This window comes from Eublepharis macularius, chromosome 3 (genome assembly GCF_028583425.1).
Source record: "Eublepharis macularius isolate TG4126 chromosome 3, MPM_Emac_v1.0, whole genome shotgun sequence".
Classification (NCBI taxonomy): Eukaryota; Metazoa; Chordata; class Lepidosauria; order Squamata; family Eublepharidae; genus Eublepharis; species Eublepharis macularius.
The window spans coordinates 95,969,948-95,994,559 of NC_072792.1; the positions used below are offsets into that span (position 1 = coordinate 95,969,948).

At 39.2% G+C, this 24,612-nt stretch overlaps 1 protein-coding gene across 1 annotated transcript in view; it reads right to left on the bottom strand.

Annotated features, from left to right (window-relative positions):
• Positions 1 to 24,075, bottom strand: part of MORC3 (MORC family CW-type zinc finger 3) — a 45,158-nt gene extending 21,083 nt beyond the window's left edge. Inside the window, exons 1-9 of the mRNA XM_054974982.1 lie at positions 24,021 to 24,075; positions 18,789 to 18,861; positions 17,790 to 17,922; positions 17,182 to 17,396; positions 16,032 to 16,179; positions 5,685 to 5,835; positions 2,626 to 2,757; positions 1,389 to 1,508; positions 1,099 to 1,196 (exon numbers count right to left, since the gene is read on the bottom strand). Coding sequence (XP_054830957.1) covers positions 1,099 to 1,196; positions 1,389 to 1,508; positions 2,626 to 2,757; positions 5,685 to 5,835; positions 16,032 to 16,179; positions 17,182 to 17,396; positions 17,790 to 17,922; positions 18,789 to 18,861; positions 24,021 to 24,062 — 1,112 coding nt within the window. The 5' untranslated portion in view covers positions 24,063 to 24,075. The remainder of the gene's footprint in view (positions 1 to 1,098; positions 1,197 to 1,388; positions 1,509 to 2,625; positions 2,758 to 5,684; positions 5,836 to 16,031; positions 16,180 to 17,181; positions 17,397 to 17,789; positions 17,923 to 18,788; positions 18,862 to 24,020) is intronic.
• Between the last annotated feature and the right edge of the window lie 537 nt (positions 24,076 to 24,612).

A 24,612-nucleotide genomic window follows, 5' to 3' on the forward strand; every position in this document is an offset into this window, starting at 1 on the left:
CTTATTAAAATTATTTTTTTAAAAAAATACTAGTGAAGTAACTGAATCATCCACTTGTAAGCACATTTAAAGTAGGAGAAAGTCTCCTACCTATGGTGTTTTCTAGAATTAGCTAACACATTGTCTTGCTCTGAAATCAATGAGATATTTATACAACATACCCACAAACTGGGTGAAAATTTAGTTAAAACAGAGATGCAGCTGTGTGTTCCACATCAATTCAGTTGTGTCCTCAGTAAAGGTCTGGGTCTAATACAAACATTTAAAAATCTTCATGCAGTGTAGTGATGATGCATGGCCCTGATCAATAAGCAGTTTTTCTGGAAAGACACTGAAATGGTTGTGGGGGATGCCAGCCCACCCATATTCAAAAATTGCCTGCTTTTAAGAGGCCATCAATATTTCTCTCTTGCCTCTGCACTGCCAACTGAAGAGGGCAACATCGTAGCAGATCTGAGTGAGGTACATTAGTTGCTAACCATTACTGTATGGAATGTGCTTCCCCTCATGTTTAATTACAAAAACTGTTTATCTTTCAGGTAAGAGCCCTGTGGCGCAGAGTGGTAAGCTGCAGTACTGCAGCCCAAGTTCTGTTCACGACCTAAGTTTGATCCTGGCAGAAGCCAAGTTCAAGTAGCCGGCTCAAGGTTGACTCACTCAGCCTTCCATCTTTCCGAGGTTGGTAAAATGAGTTTCCTGGGGGTAAAGAGTAGATGACTGGGGAGGGCAATAGCAAACCACCCCGTAAAAAAGTCTGCCAAGAAAATGTCGTGATGTGACATTCCCCATGGGTCAGTAATGACTCGGTGCTTGCAAAGGGGACTACCTTTACCTTTAGGTAGCTATGTTAGTCCACAGCATGGGAATAAAATTTTAGTGGCACCTTAAAGACCAACAAATTTTCCAGGTATAAGCTTTTGTGAGTCAAAGCTCTGAGATAAAAGCAACTGAAGATAATAGGGTGGTGCTGTCTGTATAAACTTAAATCCCCCCCCCCCCCGGAAAACCAGGCTTCCAACTGGAAACTTTTATTCAAACATTACTTAAAATATGCCCTGGGAGGCTTTGTTATATATTGATTTAAAAAGCAACATTTACCTGTATTCATGCGTATAATCAAAATCCTGTTTATTATGGGTTGGCTTTAGGAAGTTGCATTCTATAATCCCAACTACACCTACACCCATATTATTTGCCTGCAACAAAAATGGAAAAGGGAGTGCAAATTAGAAAATAGTCACTGGAATAGAAGTGTTTATACAATCTACTGATCAGGGATTTTATACCTAAAATACTCAAGCATCACAGCATATAGTCTATCCGCTAATTTAGCAAAGTTTTAACAAAAAACCATTAAGTCATAGCTTAGTATACAAAATTATTCTCACCTTTTGCTGATAACCAACTCTTTCATAAGCTTTAATTAGTCTGTTTCTATGGTACATCATCATTCCATAATGATCTTTATTTCTGCAATTGAATCCAAAGGTAATTCTCACTGTTTTGGGCTGTTTGAGGATGTTAGGGAAAATACTCAAACTCCTTTTCACATGCAACATTCATTCTCAATTGAACTTTCTAAACATTTTCATTTCTAGGTGTGCCTCAGATTTATTGTTTTTTTAAAAAACCACCAACTTATTGTACCTGTAAAATGGATTACAATCTTCTGAATAATTTTTTTTTAATTACACTAGATAGCACCAAGAACTTTCAATAGTAATGGGGGAATGAGTACAGTACATATTTTCATGGCGTTTTCTACTAAACATATGGGAGATAATAAGGTTCTTTCATAATTGTGGGGAAATATCTTGAATCATATTTGATTTTTGGAATTTAAGCTTGCCAATGTCTAATACTATATTACATTAGCTCTGGATTATTAGGAAGACCCAGGCCTATGTATCTGAGTGGACAGTCAAAGAAGCTTCCAAGCTCAACAGCAGATTAAGTAAAATGAAAAATAAAAGCATGAGAATATGCTTGTAAAACATCACTACAACCCTAAAGACAGTGACTTGAACTCAAGTCCCATCAGTATTATTTAGATTGGCAGCCATAAACCAAATAACCTTTGTTCAATTTCCAAAGACTGGTAAAGCTTTTTACTTCCTCAGATTCTAACCAGTGACCATAACCAGTTTTCAAAGAATGTATAGCCCAGTGCTCATTGCATATTAGTTACTATATGTTCAGTATGTAAGAAGTCTGAAGGACTTCAGACTCTGCATTCCAGAGTTATGTTACCTATAGGTTTAATTTTAGCCAAAGCAATAATCCTTGTGTTTTGTATAGGAGAAGCTCTGAGTCAAATTTAAGGAATCAATAGGATGGCCACTGCTAAAAATCGAAGAGTAATACTGTACAGCATTAGTGGTGAAAGAAAGCTATGAATACACAATACAGCTTTACACCTCATTTTTTATGCATCTAAAACAGCAGAAGCCTTACAGAAGTGGTACATCAGAACAAAGGATGTCAAGACTGGTTGCCAGGAAGGGTGCTTTAGATCTCGCACTGGTGATAAATATGAGCCAGCAGCTAAGGAGTCAAGACAAAAATTTCACTGTATTTAGTCACATCTCCTTATTCAGCTTCACAGTAGTAAGTAGCAAAGGATACAGCCAAAAATTTTGGCCTATAAACATCTCGCTCTATATAGGCAAGGCTCTTGGACACCAGCTGCGTTTGCACTTTTTGTCCTCTTATAATGATCTGCATTCTTGGCTTCAAATACAAAATACTGCAATAAGCCTGAAAAACAAATGAAAGTCTCTGGTTATTTTATTTTTCACAGCTTGCAAGCTAAATCTAAACAAGAAGTCTAAGCAGTTTCCAGTAAGTCATCGGGCACCAGACATGACACTGCCCCAGGGTTGGACCTGGGGATGCAACTGCCATTTATTGCCTAACAGGGAAGATTTTAAAAAGCTGTTAAGGCGTGATTAGGATCTTATTGGGCCCCTGCAGCTTTTTAAAATCTCCCATTTTACACTAAAATGACATCATTGCTGGGTCTAACCACAGGACACTATTATATCTGGTTATGCCCATTCATAATTACAAAGGTTGCATAATATGAGGTTAGAGTTTTGCGCTTTGAAATTTAAGTCAAATTAATATTAAATAACAACAGCAACAACAACTAATAACTATGCTTGTATGCTGCTCTTCTAGATGGATTAGTGCCCCATTCTGAGGGGTGAACAAAGTCAGTATTATTATCCCCACAATACAGCTGGGGGCTTGGGGATGAGAGAAGTTGCATACCCAAGGCCACCTGCTAAGCTCATGGCAATAATGGAATTTGAACCAGCAGAGTGCTGATTCACAACCCAACCACTATGCTACAGTAGTTCCTCATGATAGAAAATCGTAAGTTGCCCTGCAATTTATATAAGTGTCCTTCTTATTATCTGATGAAGAGAGCTGTGGTTCCCGAAAGCTTATGCTACAATAAAGTTGGTTAGTCTTAAAGGTGCTACTGGACTCTTTACTATTCAAAAAGTTAAGTAGAGGATTCTGAACGTATGATACCAAGCATCCATGAGAAAATATGAGAAATGTCCATAATAAAATATACCTAAGGAACACTAAGAAATTAAACACATTTTTGTTGTTGTTCAGAAAGTACACAATTATCATTTAAGGAGTATTTTTCAGGTATTTGTTAAAACAATTTTTTCAAAACGACTTTCCAGAACAATAGTACTCCCTTCCCAACTTGCTATAGAGAATTCAATAATTTTTAAAGTGTATAATTGTAGATTTCAACTCTTTAGAGCCTGTGACCACCTTACGCACTGGCACTCACCATAAACCTCCATTCAGAGATTTGGGGCTTCACAGGCAGTTAAGGGCAGTCACAGCCCTTTTACCTCTAATTTTCAGGCAGAAAGCCCTGATACAAATATAAAATTTGATTTATATACCACCCTTCAGGACAACTTAATGCCCACTCAGAGCAGTTTACAAAGTGTTATTATTACTTCACAACAATCACCCTGTGAGGTGGGTGGGGCTGAGAGAGCTCCAGAGAACTGTGACTCGCCCAAGGTCACCCAGCTGGCTTCGTGGAGGAGTGGGGAATCAAACCTGGCTCTCCAGATTAGAGTCCCATGCTCTTAACCACTACATCAAACTGGCTCTCCATATCATGTCCCCTCTCTCCTCTTCCCAGAAGCTCCACCAGACAGGCAGCTGGTTCCCTGTGTTTACCTCCCCTCACCTAGCTACAGCCCAGGGCTGTTCCCTAATATATGCTGCCATGATTTATTTAAACTTGGCCCATTTATCATGACCAGAGTGTTTGAGTTGTGTGTGTGTTTTATTTCCCTTCAGCCAACAACTTCAAGCCAGCCAGGTTTAAAACAGAAACAAGAATAACTTATTTATAACATAGAAAATAAGAGTGAATGATTTCAAAACTCACTAGATATATTGTAGTTAAACAGGAAAAAAATCACTCTCTCTCTCTGCTGCCTTTCCTTAGCAGCCTCAAAGCTTTCTCCTCTCAGTAACTGCCTTCCAACAGACTCCAACTGTCATTGACTCAGCATTCTGCCAGCTCTCATTGGCTGTTTCTGAGGAGAGGCGGAGCTGGAACCAATCTTGTCTGTCACAGGAGCAGTATTTTTTTGTTCTATCGCATCCTTGCTGAGAGAGAACAGGATGCCAACTAGCTACACCAGAGTCAAGCCAGCATTTCAGGCTTAAGGTTGGACTATAAACATGCTGCTGAATTTGAATAGTTAAATGGGAAAATGGCGATTCCTATTTAATTACTTAAATGAACATATAAGGGACCCAATTTTATTGCCCTGCACGCTTTATAAGGTAGCCTCTGGCAAGTTATTATTGCTTAGCTTAGCCATGAGAAGACAAGTAAAAGTGGCAGGATACTTTTGTTCTATGTAGTACAGAAAGGATAATAATCAAACTATGATTGGACTAATTTTTTTTAGCTCAGGTGTTTATTCTCATGTTCATCATTCAATGCCCATTACTCAAAATCATCAACAGTATAAGGGAAGCTATTAATGTATACCATGAAATAGTAAGTCCAGCAAGAGTATCCATTATTTTCACAATGCAATTCAAATGATTTAAAAATATTACAGCTTAAGATGATGAAATTGAACAGAAAAATCAGATAAATATTTCTTTAGAATTTTCTTTATTTAAGCTATAAACTATAAACAATAACATAATAACTATAAACAATAAACATAGAGGATAAGAAAAAACACAACATTCTAAACAGAAGATAACACTAACAATATATAAACAAGTTATATATATATATGTATATATATATATATATATATATATACAAAGACCCTAAAATTACACTACAGGTTGAGTTCCGATTGTCTCTGCAACAAATATGTATCATTGCTAGAGTCTCACTTATTCTAAGTTAATCATAAGAGCCCTCTTTTTATTGTTCATATTTATTAATCCATAAATCCAGATGTCATCAAATCCTTGTTATCTATTTCATGTAAAAAGTCTATAAACAGTTTCCATTCAGTCAAGACGTTAACTAATGTCCTTTCTCTAATCAATGAAGTAAGTTTTGCTATTGACGCAAACTCCAAAACTTTTGTCCACCATTCCTCCACTGTAGGCAAAATCAGATAAATATTTCTGAGAATTAGATGACAGGTCAACATACATACCCGTAATGAATAGTCACTTTCCGGAACAATCTGGTCTTGTCTCTCTTGCTTTTTATACCCTCTTTTTCCTGTTACTTCATCTAAATCTGCAGGAATTCTAATATCATATTTATCTGTATCAAAATCAAATTCCATTTGATCATTTTTTTCTCTGTGGAAGAAAATTGAACTGAATTTAAATAAGAATTATTGGCACATAAATGCAGCATTGATGGTCCTCTGTCTGTATCTTTGGGTTCTTGGGTAAGTTGATAACCAACATGTAAAGTATTATGAAAACTTTTCTCTACAAATATATAAACCTTCCATTTTGAAAGTTCAGTGGTTGCTTTCTGAATTCACTAGACAGAACTGCTGCTTTGCTGGACACAGAGAATGCCATATTACTGCAGAGGTACTCAATGAACAAGATATCATGTATTAGACTCATAGAGCAATCCTATGCCCTCCTGATGATACCAATAGGTTTAGACTGGAGTAACTGTGTACAGGATTGCAATTTTTTAAGTTTATTACTTAGGGAAGTATGAATATGATCAACAGCATGATCCTAAGCAGAATTATACCCTTCTAAACCTGCCAAAGTCAATAAAGAGGACTTGCTATATTGAATGGATATATGGAGATTGACCAAAGGGGTGACATTCCTTTTTTTGGGTGGGGAGTAGAGATGGGCATGAACCAGAAAAAAACAAACCATACGGTTCGTGGTTCATCACGTTTCACAAACCATGAACTTCCATGAACCTGTCCTGGTTCACGAATCAGTTGGCTTTGGTCCATGAAAATGTCACTTCCAGGTCAGCAGAAGGTCACTTCCAGGTCAGCAGAAGGTGTGCAGGAAGTCCATCCCCTGTTGCCTAGGAAACTGATTGATTGGTGCCAGGCTGTCTGCAGTGATGAACTGAAAAATGAACCAAAAGAACCAGCCTAAAGTTCATGGCGGCTTGTCAGAAATGGGATCTGATGAACCACTGGTTCACAAACCATGAACCAGACTGGTTCGTCATGAATTTTGGTTCATATTTCGGTTCATGCCCATCTCTAGTGGGGAGGGGAGTATTATTATTTTTGGAAGCTTTCAAATTCTCATATGCGGTAAGAAGCTTGGCTGTTCAAAATTTTATGGATGGTGATCATTTACTTGTCTCTCTTTCTATGATACTACCTATCAAAGGTTGCCTCCCAGTTAGTGAACAAGAGCAACTGCTGCAACAGAGCAAAGAAATTTGTCATTCTTATTGGTCTCAGCAAACAGAAGAAAATGCCAGCTTTATGTTGTATCCGACAGAAGTTGGTTTTATCAAGGATACATTTTCAAGATCTTATTCAGCTAAATCTTTTGTCAAGATATTATCTGACCTTTCTACATTATTTGAGCCTTTTCACTACTTCCATATAGGCCTATGAGTATATCCAAGTCAATGAACAGAAATAAATGGTTCGATTCTGAATGCAAAACCATGAAAAGAAGTATTCAGCAACTGGACCGGGAGTTTAAAAAACCTAATACCCTAAATACCTTAGGAGAATTACTTGAGTTATAAACAGATACAAACAAACTGATTCAGGAGGGGAAAAGGGAAGAAAAGTATCAGGTATGGCATCTTCGGATTAAGACATTTAACAAAAATGATTCATCAAGCTTCTGGAAAACTGTTGCTATTGCTATGAATTTGTGATCAAATTTACCTTTGTGTATTTCTGCTGCTCAGTGGACAATACATTTTAAGGACTATTTTGTTTCTCCTGTAATACTACGGCAGAATATATAATGCCTGAGGATCTCCCTAATTGGACTCCAGTAAGGGTGAATGATGTATGTATTAAAATCTGGCAAATGCGTAAGGCCTCTGGACCAGATCTCTTCAAGGTAAATCTTGTTTGGTGGGGTACTATATTAACACCAATCTTCTCCCAGATTAACCATATGGGTGAAATTCCCCCCATCTGGAAGCATTCTGTAATTGTTTTAATCACTCAATTAGCCTTTCATCAGTTGGGAAGTTATACTCTTCCCTCTTACATCAAAGAATACTGGAATGGATTGAGACCACAAGGCAGTTTTGTGTAGTGGTTAAGAGTGGCGGGACTCTGATATGGAATAACAGGTTTGATTCCCCACTCCTCCACTTGAAGCCAGCTGGGTGACCTTGGCTCAGTCACAGCTCCTCCAGAGCTCTCTCAGCCCCACCCATCTCACAGAGTGATTGTTGTGGGGATAATAACAGCATACTTTGTAAACTGCTCTGAATGGGTGTTAAATTGTTCTCAAGGACAGTATATAAATTGAATTCTATTATTATTAAGATCTTAGGTTGGGAACAAACTGGCTTTAAGAGAGGATTTTCCACTACTGGTCACTGCTTAATTTTTGCTCTTTTAGCAGAAAAGTATACAGCCTCACTAGAGGGAAAACTTTATGCAGCTTTTATGGACCTCAAGGGCACATCTGACTCAGTAGGATGAAGCTAGGGGTGAAACCGAAGGGCTCAACAATAAATAAAAGACGACTCTGGTTAATCAAGATGTTATACACTAATACCACTGTCAGGACCACCGCACTGCAGAAGGGCAACTTTCAGAAAGCTTTAGCTGTGACGGGCATTAGGCGAGGTTGTCTGCTTGCCTCACTTCTTTTCAATCTATATCTAAATGATCTGATGTTACACCTTTCATCTCCAGAGTTTCATATCCTAGACTGGCATGAAAGGAAATGCGTTGCTCTGTGTTGATGATTCAGTCCTTATATCCTGAACTAAGATAGGCCTGAAGAGGCTATTGAGATATTTCTCAAATTATTGCCTAGATGGAGGCTTGCAAATATATTACAACAAATCTAAAATCTTGTTTTTCTTCAAAAATAGCAACTTAGGTCTCTCCAAATGGACTGAAGCAAATTTTGTATTGAACAAGTTAAGAGGTTTTGATATTTGGGAACTGTTTTCTCCTCAAACTAGTTTTGGCTCTCCCAGCATAAGTTCACATTGAATAAGATTAAGCCTATGGTTGGAGCAATATCTCATTTCTTTTTTATGGGGGCGGGGAGATGATAGAATTATAGAGTTGGAAGGGACCTCCAGGGTCATCTAGTCCGACCCCTGCTCAGAAGATGGCAAAAAAACCTCCAGGATCCAAACTAGCCTGGAGAAAATTGCTTCCTGATCACAAAGTGGCAACCGGCATTACCCTGTGCATGTAAGAAAGGGCCCCAAGAACTAAGCACTGATGTAACCCTTCCTGCCCTCTCCACTCATGATATGCCTAGGTTCACAGAATCAGCGTTGCTGATATATTCCAGGTTTTTAATTCAAAATAATTCCACAGCTACTCTATAGTTATTTGGATCTCGGTGATTACAGAATCTTTTGATCATCCTCTTTGCCAGTTTATACTTAGGATGAGAGACATTCCTTAATGTGTCTGAAATGTATCTCTTAGGGCTGAATTAGGACAAAAGTCATTGGAAGATAAGAGCATGGCTCAATGCTTTTAAGTTAAGAATAAAGATCGTTTTCGCCACAGAAACGGAAGATTTGCTGTTTTTTTCTTAAACAAGATATTTACTATTCTGCTTGGATGAAGATTGTGGATGCAGGTTATGACAGTTGGGGCTTACAACTGAAGATATTACTGTTCTGGGTAAGACAGAGGCCCTACCTATTGTTAACTGTCATCTTATTGACCCTGATTATAACAGTACAGCAATACAGGCTCATAGAGTTTGTTCAACCCAATTTTTTGCTATCTTTCTTCCTCGGTCCTTATCATCCTACATGAGATATTTAACACCTTTTCATTATGTTCAGGCATTTGCCCTAACTTGATTGAGCGCTAACCCCTCAAAAGTACTGAATGGTATATTTCATCATATTCCATGTTCAGATCACCTTTATTCTTGAGGTCAAAGTAAAACTGACACTCTCAGATGGACTTAGACTGAAGTAACTCTGCTTAGGATTTCACTGTCTCAAAATATTGGAATGTCCTCTTTTTGTGTTTTTAGGAATCATTTGATTTTACCTCTCTTAACTTGTGTTCCAGTTAATTTTTAGGAGGAGACTCTTCCCTATCTGATGCTAGATAGTGATTCAAATATATCCTTGTTGGTTGATAAGTTTCTGTCGAGCATATTTTCCTTTAGAAATTAATTTATTATTCTATTAGTCATTGCTCAAGATATTTGATAACGGGAACTCTAAAAAGTTCAATGGAAGAAAGGCCACCACTATTCAACTATATATTTATAACCAGGCAAAGGAGGCAAACAAAATATTTGCACATAGTTAGCAAAAGCTACCTTAACACATTATACTTTTGTATTCTGCAAGTATGATTCACTGGCTAAATGTGATTTCTTGCCCCAAACAAGTTAAGACTATCAAGCTAACAGAATATTCTCTGTTCTCATAAATTCTACCACTGTAAATGGTTGTTTTCTGTTGCTCCTGAGGGCTGTGTCATGGCCCTAACTGTCACAACAGAGAATCTCCCGTGTGGTATTATGTCTTCACAATTGTTTTAATAAAGGATATATTAATTGAGTACTGTTTCACAAATTTGTTTATACAGAGTAAGGGATGTAATAAACAATTTGTATATTGTTTTGTTTCTCTTGACACAACCATATACTACACCATATATTGCAACCTCCCTAGACCTCAATTATACAGGCATCTTATGCGTTCTAAAAACAATTCATTAAAGTGTCCCGTGCTCAAAGTGCTATCATGGATGTTATTAAAGTGCAATTGCTTTTGGCATCTTATGACACTATTTCTCATATAGAACTCGATTTGCCTTGCATACAGGTACAATACAGGTACAGTATAAGGGTAATTCCAGACACTGTGAATGTCACAGATCAAAAGGACCTATAATCATAGGTTCACGTAGTTGGTTCTGTGACTGCATTCTCTAACGGACGGTCCAGATCCTTGTAAGGTCCGTTTCCAAGCTTCTTTCTCAAAGAGCACAGATGTCAAAGATTCATCATAGTTAACCTTCCATATCCTTCTTTGATTTGTCAATTACTTCCAATTACTTGGAAGTAATTGACAAATCAAAGAGGGATATGGAAGGTTAACTATGATGAATCTTTGACATCTGTGCTCTTTGAGAAAGAAGCTTGGAAACGGACCTTACAAGGATCTGGACCGTCCGTTAGGGAATGCAGTCACAGAACCAACTACATGAACCTATGATTATAGGTCCTTTTGATCTGTGACATTCACAGTGTCTGGAATTACCCTTATACTGTACCTGTATTGTACCTGTATGCAAGGCAAATCGAGTTCTATATGAGAAATAGTGTCATAAGATGCCAAAAGCAATTGCACTTTAATAACATCCATGATAGCACTTTGAGCACGGGACACTTTAATGAATTGTTTTTAGAACGCATAAGATGCCTGTATAATTGAGGTCTAGGGAGGTTGCAATATATGGTGTAGTATATGGTTGTGTCAAGAGAAACAAAACAATATACAAATTGTTTATTACATCCCTTACTCTGTATAAACAAATTTGTGAAACAGTACTCAATTAATATATCCTTTATTAAAACAATTGTGAAGACATAATACCACACGGGAGATTCTCTGTTGTGACAATTACATTACCGTGTTGCTCTATTTTGTTGTACACTGTAAATGGCCCTAACTGTGGCGTGATACCTTGCCACCCACGTCTTGCCATCACGTCTTTTCAGAGGACGAGGAGCTCAAGGAGCCAGCAAAGTCAGCCTCTGCATCAGAGGAGCTAGCAGCAGATTCAGCCGTGGCGCCAGCTGAGCTGCCAACAGAGCAGCAAGTAATGCAGCCAGGATCTTCTATAGAAGCCATCGGGGGGGGGGGTTGAGGGCTCACGCAAAGTGCAGGAGACCCCATCATCAAGGAGGACTTAGCCTCCCGAGCCAGCTTCAAGATGGAGGAACCAGGAAAGGGTGGTGGTTTGGGAAAGATGCCAGTGCGCACAATTGCAAGCCCAGCACAGAGCGAGACTGAGCTCCTAGAGTGAGGCGCTGCAATCAGGCATGGAGGAAACACCTGCACCTTAGCCTTACCCAGAGCAGAGGATAAAAGGGATAACCTAGCTCACCACTCCCTGTGACCTGAGCCTTGTGCCTGGAAGCCCTCGATTCCTCCTTGTACCTTGTTCTTCCTTGGACTGAACTCCTGACTTACGACCTGGGCTTGACTCCTGATTTTGCACCTGTCTGCTGATTATTGGACTACTTTGCCTGTGCTTGAATTCGGACCGCTGGACTCATTCTTGGACTGCTTTATTCATGTGTTGCCTCAGACTGCCTGACCATTCATAAGCCGCATCCTGCCAGCTTGTACTGGCGCCTAGGCCCTAAGCACAACAGGTTGGGCCAGAACCAATGGATTAAAATTAAACCAGAAGAGTTTTTGATTAAACATTAGGAAGAACTTCCTGATGGCTAGAGCAGTGGAACAAGCTTCCTTGGGAGGTGGTGGACTCCTCTTCTTTGGAAGCTTTTAAGCAGAGGCTAGAAAGCCAGCTGTCAGCAATGGCGACTGATTCTGTGACTCAGTATGAACTTAGGCAGATTGTAAGAGAGAGGACATGAAGGGTTGAGCCACTGGTTGGCTCTTACAATCCTTTCTTATGTGCCCAGGGTAAAATCATTTGCCACTTTGGCTAAAAGGAACTTTCTTCCTGGCCAGATTGGTCAGGGATCCTGGAAGTTTTTTGCCTTCCACTAGGCAGTGAGCAGGGGTACTGGGGGAGTGTGTGTATTTGTGTGTGAGCCGTGAATTTCCTGCACTGCAGAGGATTGTACTTGTTGACCCTTGTGTACCTTCCAGCTCTATAATTCTACTGCTGACACAAGACAGAATTAACCAGTTTTGATGGTATTTGAAAAACGTTAAAGTATTAGGGTTTTTTTAGAACTTCGTCACACCTTCCCTTCCAGATACTTTAATCATAAACAGATTTAATATTTATGCTAATAAAACCATTTTATAGTTTATCAAATTATACTGTTAAAACTGTAACAATTTAACAATGTTAGGTAAGGTTTCTATAATTGAGAATGATTCACTGCACAGTTCTTATTTTTGTCTTTTATACTGAAACATCATGGTCAAGACTATTGTTATAAGGAGTAAAAGACAGTAGGGATTGACCTTTGTCACTGATGACTGCTTGTGTTGCAACTGTCTGCAGTTTTAGCTGGTGGCAAAGAAAAGCTGTGCTATGCTGCTAGGTAAGTTCCCATTTGCCAACAGGCCAAGGGAAAAGAAGCTCTTATGCCTGCCTTGACAACAAATCATAACAGAACAAAGGTAAGCTGCCACCTACGGAGTGGCATCGCTAGATTCATGGCATATTTTAACTGCTATCAAATAAATATGCAGTAATTGACCATTAAGCCAGCCCTGTTCAGAATTAAGCATCTCTACTGCTCCTAGGCCAGCTGGTTGCAAAGTTATTCCACCGCCACTAAAATCCCATAGCCTTTTCTAATATGATATTCTTATATGCCGCTACCATTTTTTCTTTCTTGCTCTACTCTTCTGACCTATAAGTCTTGAGTAGAACTGAGAATATGAGGAAGAAAGTAAGAATACAGGCCAGAGAAAGTCCACAAACTACAAAAGTGGTGATTTCTTGTAAGTTTCTCAAATTCCCATGGCCTGAACTAAAAATTTAGCTAAAATGAGTAAATTTTACACTCTTGAGTCTGTTAGTAATTTAGGGACTAAAATATCTGATGTAAAGTTTGTCCAGTATAATGTCAGGGGTTTGATTCATTTCTGTCTTGCCTTGTTCTACCATGGACATTCAAATAAATCATGGGTTACAGTTTCGGTAACACGCAGATCACAGCCACAATATCTGTTTGAAAAAGGTATATGCCACTGCCATTGGCAATATCCTACCACTGCTGTAGTAATCATCTGAATACAGAAACAGAGCTGATGAGGCTAAATAAATCATTTCTATGGAGAAAATACAACATAGTTTCTCATTCTAGCAGCTGGGAAACCCATCCAATGAAGTGGAAATTTCTTATTCTTGTGTCCTTCTATTCAAGTGATTATTTCAGCAGCATGAGACCTTGTCATGGTGAAGTGACTCCTATTAGTTTTAAGCAGGGATAAAGTCAAAAAGCTACCTGGATCAGTTTGGCATATTCAGCTATACCAATACAGAACTCGAGGGGGATAAAAGCTGGTTCTTAATCTGTGCCACCTTTTGTTGGATTAAAGTGTATTTCCCACATATATCTCCATAGTTTGGTTAAGCTAACATGCAATCTATTATTTATTTATTTATTGTTTGCCTTTCTCACGGAGACTCAAGGCAGATTATACAATGTGAGATCAGTACAGTCAATATCAAGAACATTTCCATAAACAATGCCATAGGGTAAATAGATACAAGTTCACAAAAACGTAGCATTAGCAGGAATCCAATCCAGCATAGTTGTGAAGTCTATGGTTCCTAACACATTAGCAGATCGAGATCCCCTCCCTACAATATAGCTCTCCTTATCCGAGTAAAAAGCCTTTTTGAATAATTCAGCTTTGCATCATTTGCAGAAAGCCAAGAGAGTGGGGGGTCTCTTGTCCTCCTCAGGCAGGCCATTCCACAGGATAGGGGCCACCACAGAGAAAGCCTGTGTACAGGGTGCTGCTGATTTTGACAATGTTCAGGGTGGCACCTACAGAAGACCCTGTTTGGAAGAGCAAAGCTACTGTGGAGGAGCATAGGGAGGGTAGCGGTCCCGTAGGTATGCTGGACCAAGGCCATGAAGAGCTTTGTTAGTGATAGCCAATACCTTGAACTGAGCATGGTAACTATTGGGTAGCCAATAGAGTGACTGCAGGATGGGAGCGATATTCATGCTCCTGTTCATTCCTGATAACAGTCAAGCCACAGCATTTTGCACCACTTGGAAACTTCTAGTTAATTTAGATAGGAGATCTATGTATAATGCATTACAATAGTCAAGTCTTGATGTTACCATAGCATGGATCCAGGTGGCCAGGTCAGCTATGTTGAGGTAAGAAGCCATTTTCCAGGCTAGGGAGAGGTTGTTCTTATGTTCTTAAAGCATTTTTTGCCTCTGCCTTAACTTGTTTTTCTAGTAGTAGTGCTGGATCCAGTATAATCCCTAGGCTCTTAACCAAGTCTGCAAGGGTCTAATGAACTCCATCAAAAGTGGGGAGTACGATGTCCTTCTGGATCTGTGCCTTCCTAACAAGCATCACTTCCGTCTTGACTGGATTCAATTTCAGTTTGTTCGTTTTCAGTCATTTCACCACAGCTGTCAGGCAGTGATCCAAGATTTTTACTGAATCTTGTGGGGACCTGGATAGCAAGATATAGAGTTGGGTGTCATCTGCATATTGATGACATCCAACTCCATAGCTGCGAGTGAGTTCTCCTTAAGGCTTTACATAGAGGTTTAATAACATGGGAGATAAGATTGTGCCCTGCAGAACTGCGCAAGATAGCTCCCATTGTGTAGATAGCTGATCTCTGACAGCAATCCTTCGAGTATGTTCTATGAGAAACGATTTAAACCAGTCCAAGGTACATCCTTTGATGCCCACTTCTGTCTCTAGACGCCTCAACAGGATGGCATGGTCTATTGTGTCCAAAGCTGTGGATAGATCCAGGAGGAGCAATAAGGAGGCATGGCCTTTGTTTATGTTCAGATGGAGATAATCTACTAACGCTAATAGGGCTATCTCTGTCCCGTGCCCTGCTCTGAATCCAGACTGGAAAACATCCAGAGTGCTAAAGTTATCCATTTATGTGTCCATCTATATTCTGTTTTCCTTTAATAATTTGTTTTTCTTAAATATGGTTGAATTTTCTCTGAACTTACTATTTAAAGTACATGGCTTACAGTATAATGCATATAATCACAGAGTTCTGAAAATTTAAAGGTGCCAATAAGTTTTCAGAAGAGGTGACATAATTCTTTTTCATTGCAGACTCTCACTTTGCCCCCCCCCCCGTGCTCTTCTTGAATGTCCACAGATATGTTTTATTTTAATATAACATATTTTAAAAGATTTGAGGGAATTTCTTTTTCAGGAAGCAGATTCAGACCTGGACCTCGCCTCACCCACCCCCTACCATTCACTTCTGACATACTGGAGCCATTATGAGATTATTTTTACTTGCTTTCCTGTAGTAACATTCACTTATGAACATAACATGTGGTGATGTTTCACTTCAATATTTTTCACCTCAGGCTTTTATATTCTTTGCTGTGGACCCATTGGTAGCTGTACCAAATCCACACGTAGTAAATCTGTATTATTAAGCATCAGAATGAAACAATTAAATTTCTCTTACCTTCGAAGGTTCCAAATGATTATTCTTGTCCCTTTTTTCCCTATGATGGCATCCAGCTCTGCAAGTAGCTCCTTCTCAGTAGAAAACAAGGAATGTTCCAGGATAGCCTTCAAGCTGGGGGCTGACTCCTCTGGATTCATTACTTGCCGTAAATTATGTTAAGAATACATTTCATTTTTTCCGTTTGGGTGCAGCCTTTCACTAGAACCCTTTATGAGCAAGGGTGAAAACCAATGATCACTTATGTCATTTAATTTTTTTTCCCTCTTGCAACTCTAATTAAATTGACATCTTGTCATCTTTAGGCTGTGGTCATGTGGCAAGACTACCATTACCATGCTTCTGAAACCATTTGGAAAATGCAGGAGTAGATAAATGCGTGGCTCACCTCAAGACCAGCTTCTATAGAACGGCTCCACTCTTTTAGAGGTAGGTGACACCACAGGGGAATACCTGAAGTGGGAACCTTATGATTCTACCAAAAGGCTACAGTAAATAGGAAGAAATCTACAGGTCTGGTGATTCCTAATCTGCTCTGTAAATAAATATCTTTGATAGAAAACCATAACCCAAATGCAGGTTACCCATCAAGTGACAGTTAAGAAAACTGAATGAACAGCTGTGTATATATGAATGCATGCATTTTTCTTGGGGGTGGGGTAGAAGGTGGGAAATGATTAACTAAAGGAGGGGAACATATGTCTAAGGCCCAAACACTTGACAGACCTTTCTACAACAATTAACTCATGAAACAGGGAGCATACATCAGCATTGTATAGTTGTTGGAGTGTTGGACTAGAATCTGGTTTGAATCCCCAGTCTAGCATGAAAGCTCACAGGCTAGCCTTGGGCCAGTCACTCTCACTCATTCTCAGAGGGCTGTTAAGGACACAATGAAACAGAGAAAAAATGGTAAGCTGTTATGGGTTTCTATCAATCAGAAACAAAAATATATAAACCTTTCTGAAGTATACTACCTCTGGGTCTAGTCAGTTCTTGAATGGCCAACAGACCTCTTGGGAACACTATGCATATTGTTTAGGACTCTGCGGGGAAGAGATACACACACCCATAAAAAAGTTGTTAACTAACATTCAACTTTGAAGTATTGAACCTGCATTTTGCTTGAAAAAAATAACTAAAAGGATATTTTTCTTGTTGAATGATATTATGGGAACAATCACATGCTCTGCTTTTGTGACTTCCAAGAAAGTCTGTGACAAGAGGCCCACACTCAAGGTATCTTCATTTTTGGTGAACACAATTGCATCTTTCCCCAGACGCATTGATCCTGATTTAAAACCATTTCCATACAATCCAACTGGGACATGACCATTCATCGTAACTTTGTCACTAAAGCCAAAGCTGAAATACATGGGGTTTGAGAAGATTAAATAAAAGAGGAAAAATGGTTGCTTTAATAGAAACAATATAATGTTTGATATTAGAGTTAATTTAAACATCCATTCAAGCAACAAAATCTATAGCTAAGTTTAATATGCTGGTTGCCCAACAGGCCCACATTCCAAGATCTCACTCATATAATCCATCCACTGTTTTTCCACATGAAGGCATCCTGTTCACACAACAAGTTCTCTGGTTTAATCTAGTTTAGTTTTTCTGCAGAATATTTTTAGATCATAAAAAACTGCTGATAATTTGTCTTATATTTGTTCTCAATTTTGACTACAAATGTTAGACTTCCTTTCCTAAATGCAGAAAAAACTAAGACTGATAAACACTAAAAACCCCTCTTACCTCAACATCTTATGTAGCTTGTCTGCATTCATACCATTTCCATTGTCCATGAATGTCAAACATGTGATATCATTTATAATTGTTTTGTCAATCCACATCTGTTTAGCATTCACATCTGGATCATAAGCATTATCTGAAAATAATGAGTAATATAAACATAATTATTTGAACTACTTTGAATCCCTATGACCTTAACTCATCATCTCTCTAGTTATACTTAATTCCCAACTGATATATATATTTTGATGATAGCGGCCTTCTTCTAGTATCTATGTTCCTTTTTTTAATAAACTTTTCCAAAAACAGAATGAAGGTAGGAAGAGGTGGCAGTAGCGTGCAATGGCCCCCTGCTACGATACAACAAAGAGGAAGGCAGGTGAGCAGCAGGGAAGTGGGGGAAGGAGCTGCCAGAGTAGCCAGCAGAGGTCTAGCCAAGCCTGTGTGGCTCTGTCTTCCTAACAACAACAACAACAACAACAACAACAACAACAACATTTGATTTATATACCACCCTTCAGGACAACTTAACATCCACTCAGAGCGGTTTACAAAGTGTGTTATTATTATCCTCACAACAATAACCCTGTGAGTTGGGTGTGGCTGAGATCCTAGAAGCTGTGACTGACCCAAGGTCACCCAGCTAGCTTTAAGCGGAGGAGTGAGGAATCCTAGTAAAATTGCATCACTGAACAAAGGTCTCAAACTCTGCCCAGTGTCTGGTTTAGCTTGACCCAAAGTGGAAAGACATTGGCAAAAATCACCCTCCTCCACCACCAAAAGTGTTGCCCCCCTCATCCAACCCAACAGCTTTAATTTAATATTTTCAGTCAAACTAGGAGCGTTCTCATGAACCTGATACAGCCTTAAATCACAATGGAGAGTCTTAATGGGAAAAACAACAGGATTCCACCCAATTTCCTACAAGAGCTGCAGCTATGCACGATTCACACTCTAAACAAGAGTGTTTTGTACTCCATAAGCAAAATGTTGTCCACATACCTATAAGTTCAGCCACAGCACTGAAAGGCCACGTGTGACTTGTAGAGTTTGTATGCAGAAACTTTGGACACAACTGAAATAAAAGACAGTTTTCATATTAAATCAAAACAATTTTACTTTCAGCTCCAAGCACAATAAAAATTTCTGTGCTGACATTCAGAGATCACAAAGTTCAGTTCAAAGTTGGTAATCACAGGCATATTTTTAATACCTGGACCTGCAAGTTTCAATTAAAATATTCTTTAAAATGGAAAGACTTGTCATAATTGTCTTATGCACCATGTGGCTTTGACTGATTAGTTTACAGATATACAACACAAAATTAGGGAATGCAAAATTTTAAGGGAGATGGTAAGGCAAAGAGAAAATTTCTGCTCCTTCTACTGTTATCTTGATCCCTCCATCCCTGCTGCTCCTTCAAATTATTTGGGAAGCTCAGGTAGAGGAAATGCTGTACTTCTTTCCATGCTTCATAGAGCCATTAAGTCAATCCCACCCAATCTTTCATAAGGGAGGGGGATGGCCTTCCTGATAAAGGAGAAAAATGGGTGGGGGAATGCACTTCCTCAATAAAATTTCCCCTCCCTGTAAAGAAGCAGTCCTCCACCACAGTTTGAACAATCCTCTTTAATGTAATTGGGCTGCAAAGCCGAGATCAGACCACTTGCCTCTCTTTAGTAAAGGGCTGATGCCTGTTCCCTGCTGTCAACATTCACTGGCTGTGCTCATCCAATGATAGGAGGGATTGTAGGAGAGAAAAAAGAAAAAAAACTAGTATTGCCCTGCATACTGGGGAAATAATCCTCATAATGTGGAGAGACCTACTATCATTCTGCTTTTCATGCTTTGCGACTTTACATCTGCTAAGTGTTGGAACTGTTTCCTTCTAGATGCCAACTTTGTCCCTTCATACGCTTGGGAATACTGTTACAGGTCCCAAGAATATTAGCTATACCATCCAGGTCTCAACCATTGCATACCATCCAATTTCATGTATACCATTATATGCCAATAATACCTTTCTACTGTCTACATTGGATAAACATGTCAGTCTCTATTTGAGAGAATCAATGAAAACAAATTGGACAACAGAAATCGCAACATTCAGAAACCAATGGGGGAGCATTTTGATTTTCCTGTACCACTACTACAGATCTGAGAATCACTGTATTTCCAAAAAATTATTTTAGAATAGAACAGAATACTTAAAAGGCTCATAGTGTTTTACATTGCCTTGGATGTCTTTGAGTGATCAGGCAATTTATTTATTGGCAGTATGTATCCATTGTAAAATATTTACAGGAATTTTACGGCACATTGAAGAAACATTTTTATTCTAGCATGAGCTTTCCTAGAGTCCACTTCATTAGAATCTTAGGAAATGTGATCAATTTTTTAAAAAAGAATTCTAACTTGACAGTTTTGTGCTGGAGTCTCTCCTGGGAGTTCTTTTGTTGGAGAATGTTGCTAACTAAGTCATCATTTTCTAACAAAGTGCTCAAAGGAGACTGCAGTGTGTAATTGCTAAATCAGAATTCATCAAGAAAATTTACTGCATTTCATAGTACATGAACAAAGACCTGGGATTCCACATCCATTACAGATATTAATAAAATTAGAATAAATTATCAACTATTAGTATGGTAACGGTACACTTTTTGATTACACCTGAATTTAGCTCAATACCCACTACTTCCTACATTTTTTACCATGATCCATACCTTAAGGAGTTAGTCTTTAAGTTGTATTTGCTGCAACTGACAAACACAGCTACCCCTCTAAAAAACATAACCGGACTTACTCCAGGACTGGCTATGCAACTGAAATTATATTGTTACTGGTACATAGGAGAGCCTGAGTTTCCAGAGCTAGCAACAGTGAGTTTCTCTCTTGACAGCTTCAGACTCTCCCAAGCAAGAACTTGCAATGTGTGTGTTCAGTGGGAAGTGTGGTATTGTACTGTCTATACACTCATTACTTACGAATTGGGAAGGATGAATAATTGAGGCTTTGCAGTTTATGCGCACAGTGAAAAACCTATGTATATGGTTATCATACACAATGATCCAAAATGGGGGAAATGTGATAAATCTTACATGAAAGTGAGTTCAATTTAGGAATTTAGTATCTGAAACAATCTTGATTAAGGGCTAAGTCGTTACGGCTGTTGCTCATACACATACTATGGTTTTTTTCAGCAGGATTGTGTCAGTGTCGCCTGTGCTCCCTACTAGAGAATCTATAAAGCCACAACATTTTGTATAATGATGGTAACAAGCTTAACACACACCTGCTTTGCAACAGGCAACTGTTCTTGCCTGCAGTTGAAGCAGAGACAAAGAAAAGCTGTTGCCTGAAAGAACATGAAAGAAGCAACCAGAACAGCAGTTTTCTTTCCAGTGAGGCTTTTCAAAGAAAGAGTGGTTAAGATTTGCCTTCCTCTCAATGGGATTGTATGCAATGGAATGGCCAAAATTGCTTCTTCATTCACAAAGAATGAACACCATTTGTACTGGCCAAATGGTGGCCATTACAACCCAGCTGGAACAGACCAGTGGTCCATTTTAATGGTAAACTCTGGAAGGCCCTCATGTGGGGTACAGAATCCAAAGCCTCAACCTGTTTGTCCTCCCCCCCCCATCCCAACAGCTAGCATTCAAAGATAGCATATCTCTGACTATTCAGGTAGTCTTTATAGCTTACAGTGTTTTCTTGTTATATGTGATACAGCTCTAAGGCTTGGGTCATACCAGGCAGGAAACTAAGAAATTACAGCTGAGCTTATATCAGAGAGTCACTGATGAATTAAGATATGACAGCTAACAAAAAGAGTACCACCATGATAATATGGGTCAGCTATCAGAACCACCTAATGGTTGCCATTCCATTCCCCAACCACCTACAGGTGAAAAAGAAGTGGATGAAATAGCATCTGTACTAACACAATTTGCTGACACACAGTTTCAGAGTGCAAGGTATCTTCAAAGTGGCCTTCTAGCAATATTAGCCATTGATCAAAGGTATACAACCTACCATGCATTACTGAAAATTTGGTAGCTGCACTATAGGCTCCTGAGGCACTTGTACAGAGGTCACTAGTAGGGAGTGTGAACTGACCCTTTGTTTAAATGTAATACTTTAGTTCCTTTTAATGTTAAAATAATGAGATAATCACCTGAAGTTTAACCATTAAAATCCAACACCAAGCAGATGTAAAATACATATGTTCTATATATCCCTCATTAACATGAGTATTCTGAAAATGGGTGAGGGGCATATTACACCTTTGGGAAAGTACCAGCAACACTTCTCCCACCCCAACAGCTGCTGCATGCATCTGTCTTCAAGTTGCACTCATGATCTTTCATCACAGCTCATACAATAGAGATGTTCCCGGCATTCCCTTTTAGGTAGGCAGCTACAGAAATACAGAAGTTGTATCCTACCCCTTGGGATTAATTTGATAGAAATCTCAACGCTAAGAAGAAGAGAAATTATAACAGTAGCTATATTGTATTAAACACTGGGTTTTTACAAAGCAGGTTTGTCCTATTTTTATGGTCTGTTCAAGTATATGTACTTTTTTCTAGCAGCAATCTAGCAGACTTTGGGAGCTCTCATTTGCTCCCAAAGTCTCACAGTTCTCATATGGAGAAAATAACAAACCATCTCTCAGCATGTGGACAGTACCCTTCCAAGGAATCTGTGCATCCAGTTTGTTGGATTAAGAGCAAGTGTTGCCCAGACATGACTCCCTCTCATTTGAAACACCATGTGCTGCTGCTTCCCATGGACTGTAAAACAAAGGGCCAGAGGGCATAGCAATTTTAATTCCAGACCTGGGACTTTCAAATGCACTGATAGTAGTAGAGAAAATTCTTGAAGGAACAGCAGGATTTGAGTTGAGTAGCACCTTAGAGACCAACAAGACTTTCAGGGTGTATGCTTTTGAAAGTCAGAACTCCCTTCTTCAGGGGTGTGAAAGTCTTGGAGTCAAATCCTGATGTTCTACTGCAGACCTACATGGCTACCAACCTAAAACTATCCTTGGAGGAAGGGCAGGATAAAATGAAAGGAAAAGGAAAGAAAATAAATGGAGGTATAAACTGATTTCCATTGAACTGACACTCCGGCTTTCTTCAATAAGTTGGTGCAACTTTGTACATTTAAAATATCCTGTGCTTAGGGGAAGAGGCCATAGCTCAGTAGAAGAGCACATGATTTATTTATTTAATCAAATTTATATCCCGCCCCTCCCCCAAAACAGGCTCACGGTGGCTCACATCAATAAGAAACACAAAGTTGAGACACAGTAAAATTAAAAATTACAAAAATCTACAGTACATCCATCAAGTACTAAAACTACAATAAAAAAATTTGAACACATTATGTCCCCAACCAAATTCCTAGCATCGAAACTCAGGTAACACGGCTGGGAAAGACCGCTGCAGAACCATTGCTATACCTCACACTACCAGGCCAAATGAACCAATGCACTTTGGAAGATATGGCTTTTATGTTCAAAACTGACACAGCTTCTCAATATATCAACACAACACAAGGCCTGCCTCTTTTGACTCCTCCTCCTGTGCTAGAAAGAGAAAGCTAAAAACCGAGCATGTTTCATTACTCACTCAACTTTCTTCCCTAAAATTCTCACCCTTGCTGCCCTGAAGCCACCACATACAACTAGAAAAAGCCCTCTTTAGTTTATAATAAAATTTGAGCACATTGCTAAATTACTGGTCGCACAAACACCGTGTCTCTCAGGACAGCAGGCCAATCAGAAAAGGCAGGAATTTGTAGCTCTACTGGGAACCTGGTTTTGCAGGCAATAGGAAGACTTTTTAATGGTCTGGGCTCGGCAAATGAACAACCTATTACTAAAGAAACATCCGAAGTCTTCATCTCCCTACTACAGAAGGGGAAATGCACGAGAAATTAATCTCTTGGGAGAAGCCCGTAAGTGGATGGGTGGGGAACCGGAACATTCAATTTCACCGCCAACGACCATCTCTAACAGAGAGCCATGGAAAAGAGAGAGGGAATGGAAACTTAGAAGGCGAAAGAGAAACCAACTCCACCCCCAGATTGGCTCGGAAGGAAAAAGCAAGCAGTGCTCAGTCTTGTCGTCGTTGTCGCCTTCTCCTTACAAATAAACGACTTAATTTCTCACTGAGCACAGATTCCAGTCACAAACATCGCCCACCCGCCTTCCCCTTCTCCTCTCACCGCACTGAGAAGGATGCCACTCTGTGCCTGCACCGCCGCCATTTTAACTCGAATACAAAAGCCGCAGCAAGGGAAGGGAAAAAAACTTCCTCTTTCCCAACCCTCTCTTTTCCGATTTAAGGTACTTCCGGGGGTGGAGACTGGATCAATGGAAATAGACTTTTCCTTCTCGTTTTTGTCTCTGAAGGTTAGTCCTGTTGGGAGAATATTATGCTCTTCTTATCTTTTCTACACTTGCGTTGTACACAGAAACAACTACTAGACCAGTTGTATACCATGGCCTTTTACTTCCACTATTTACATTTTTTCTCTGCACCCACGTGGGTTAATATGTATATAAACATTTGTTGGTTGAAAACGACACCATGCGTAAGCGTTAATACGTGAGACTGTAAAATTGCTAGTCTGTAAAATGCTTTAGGACACATTAATTTTTTTTAACTGTGTTAATCTGCTGCCGCCAAAACAAAATTATTACTCTTAAAGATCTTAAAGGCTAACAAAAGTATTTGCCCGTACACGTGGATTCTCTGTGATCTCTCTTTGGAATGGCCTGCTAGAGGAAGTCAGAAAGGCCCCTGCACTTTTGGCT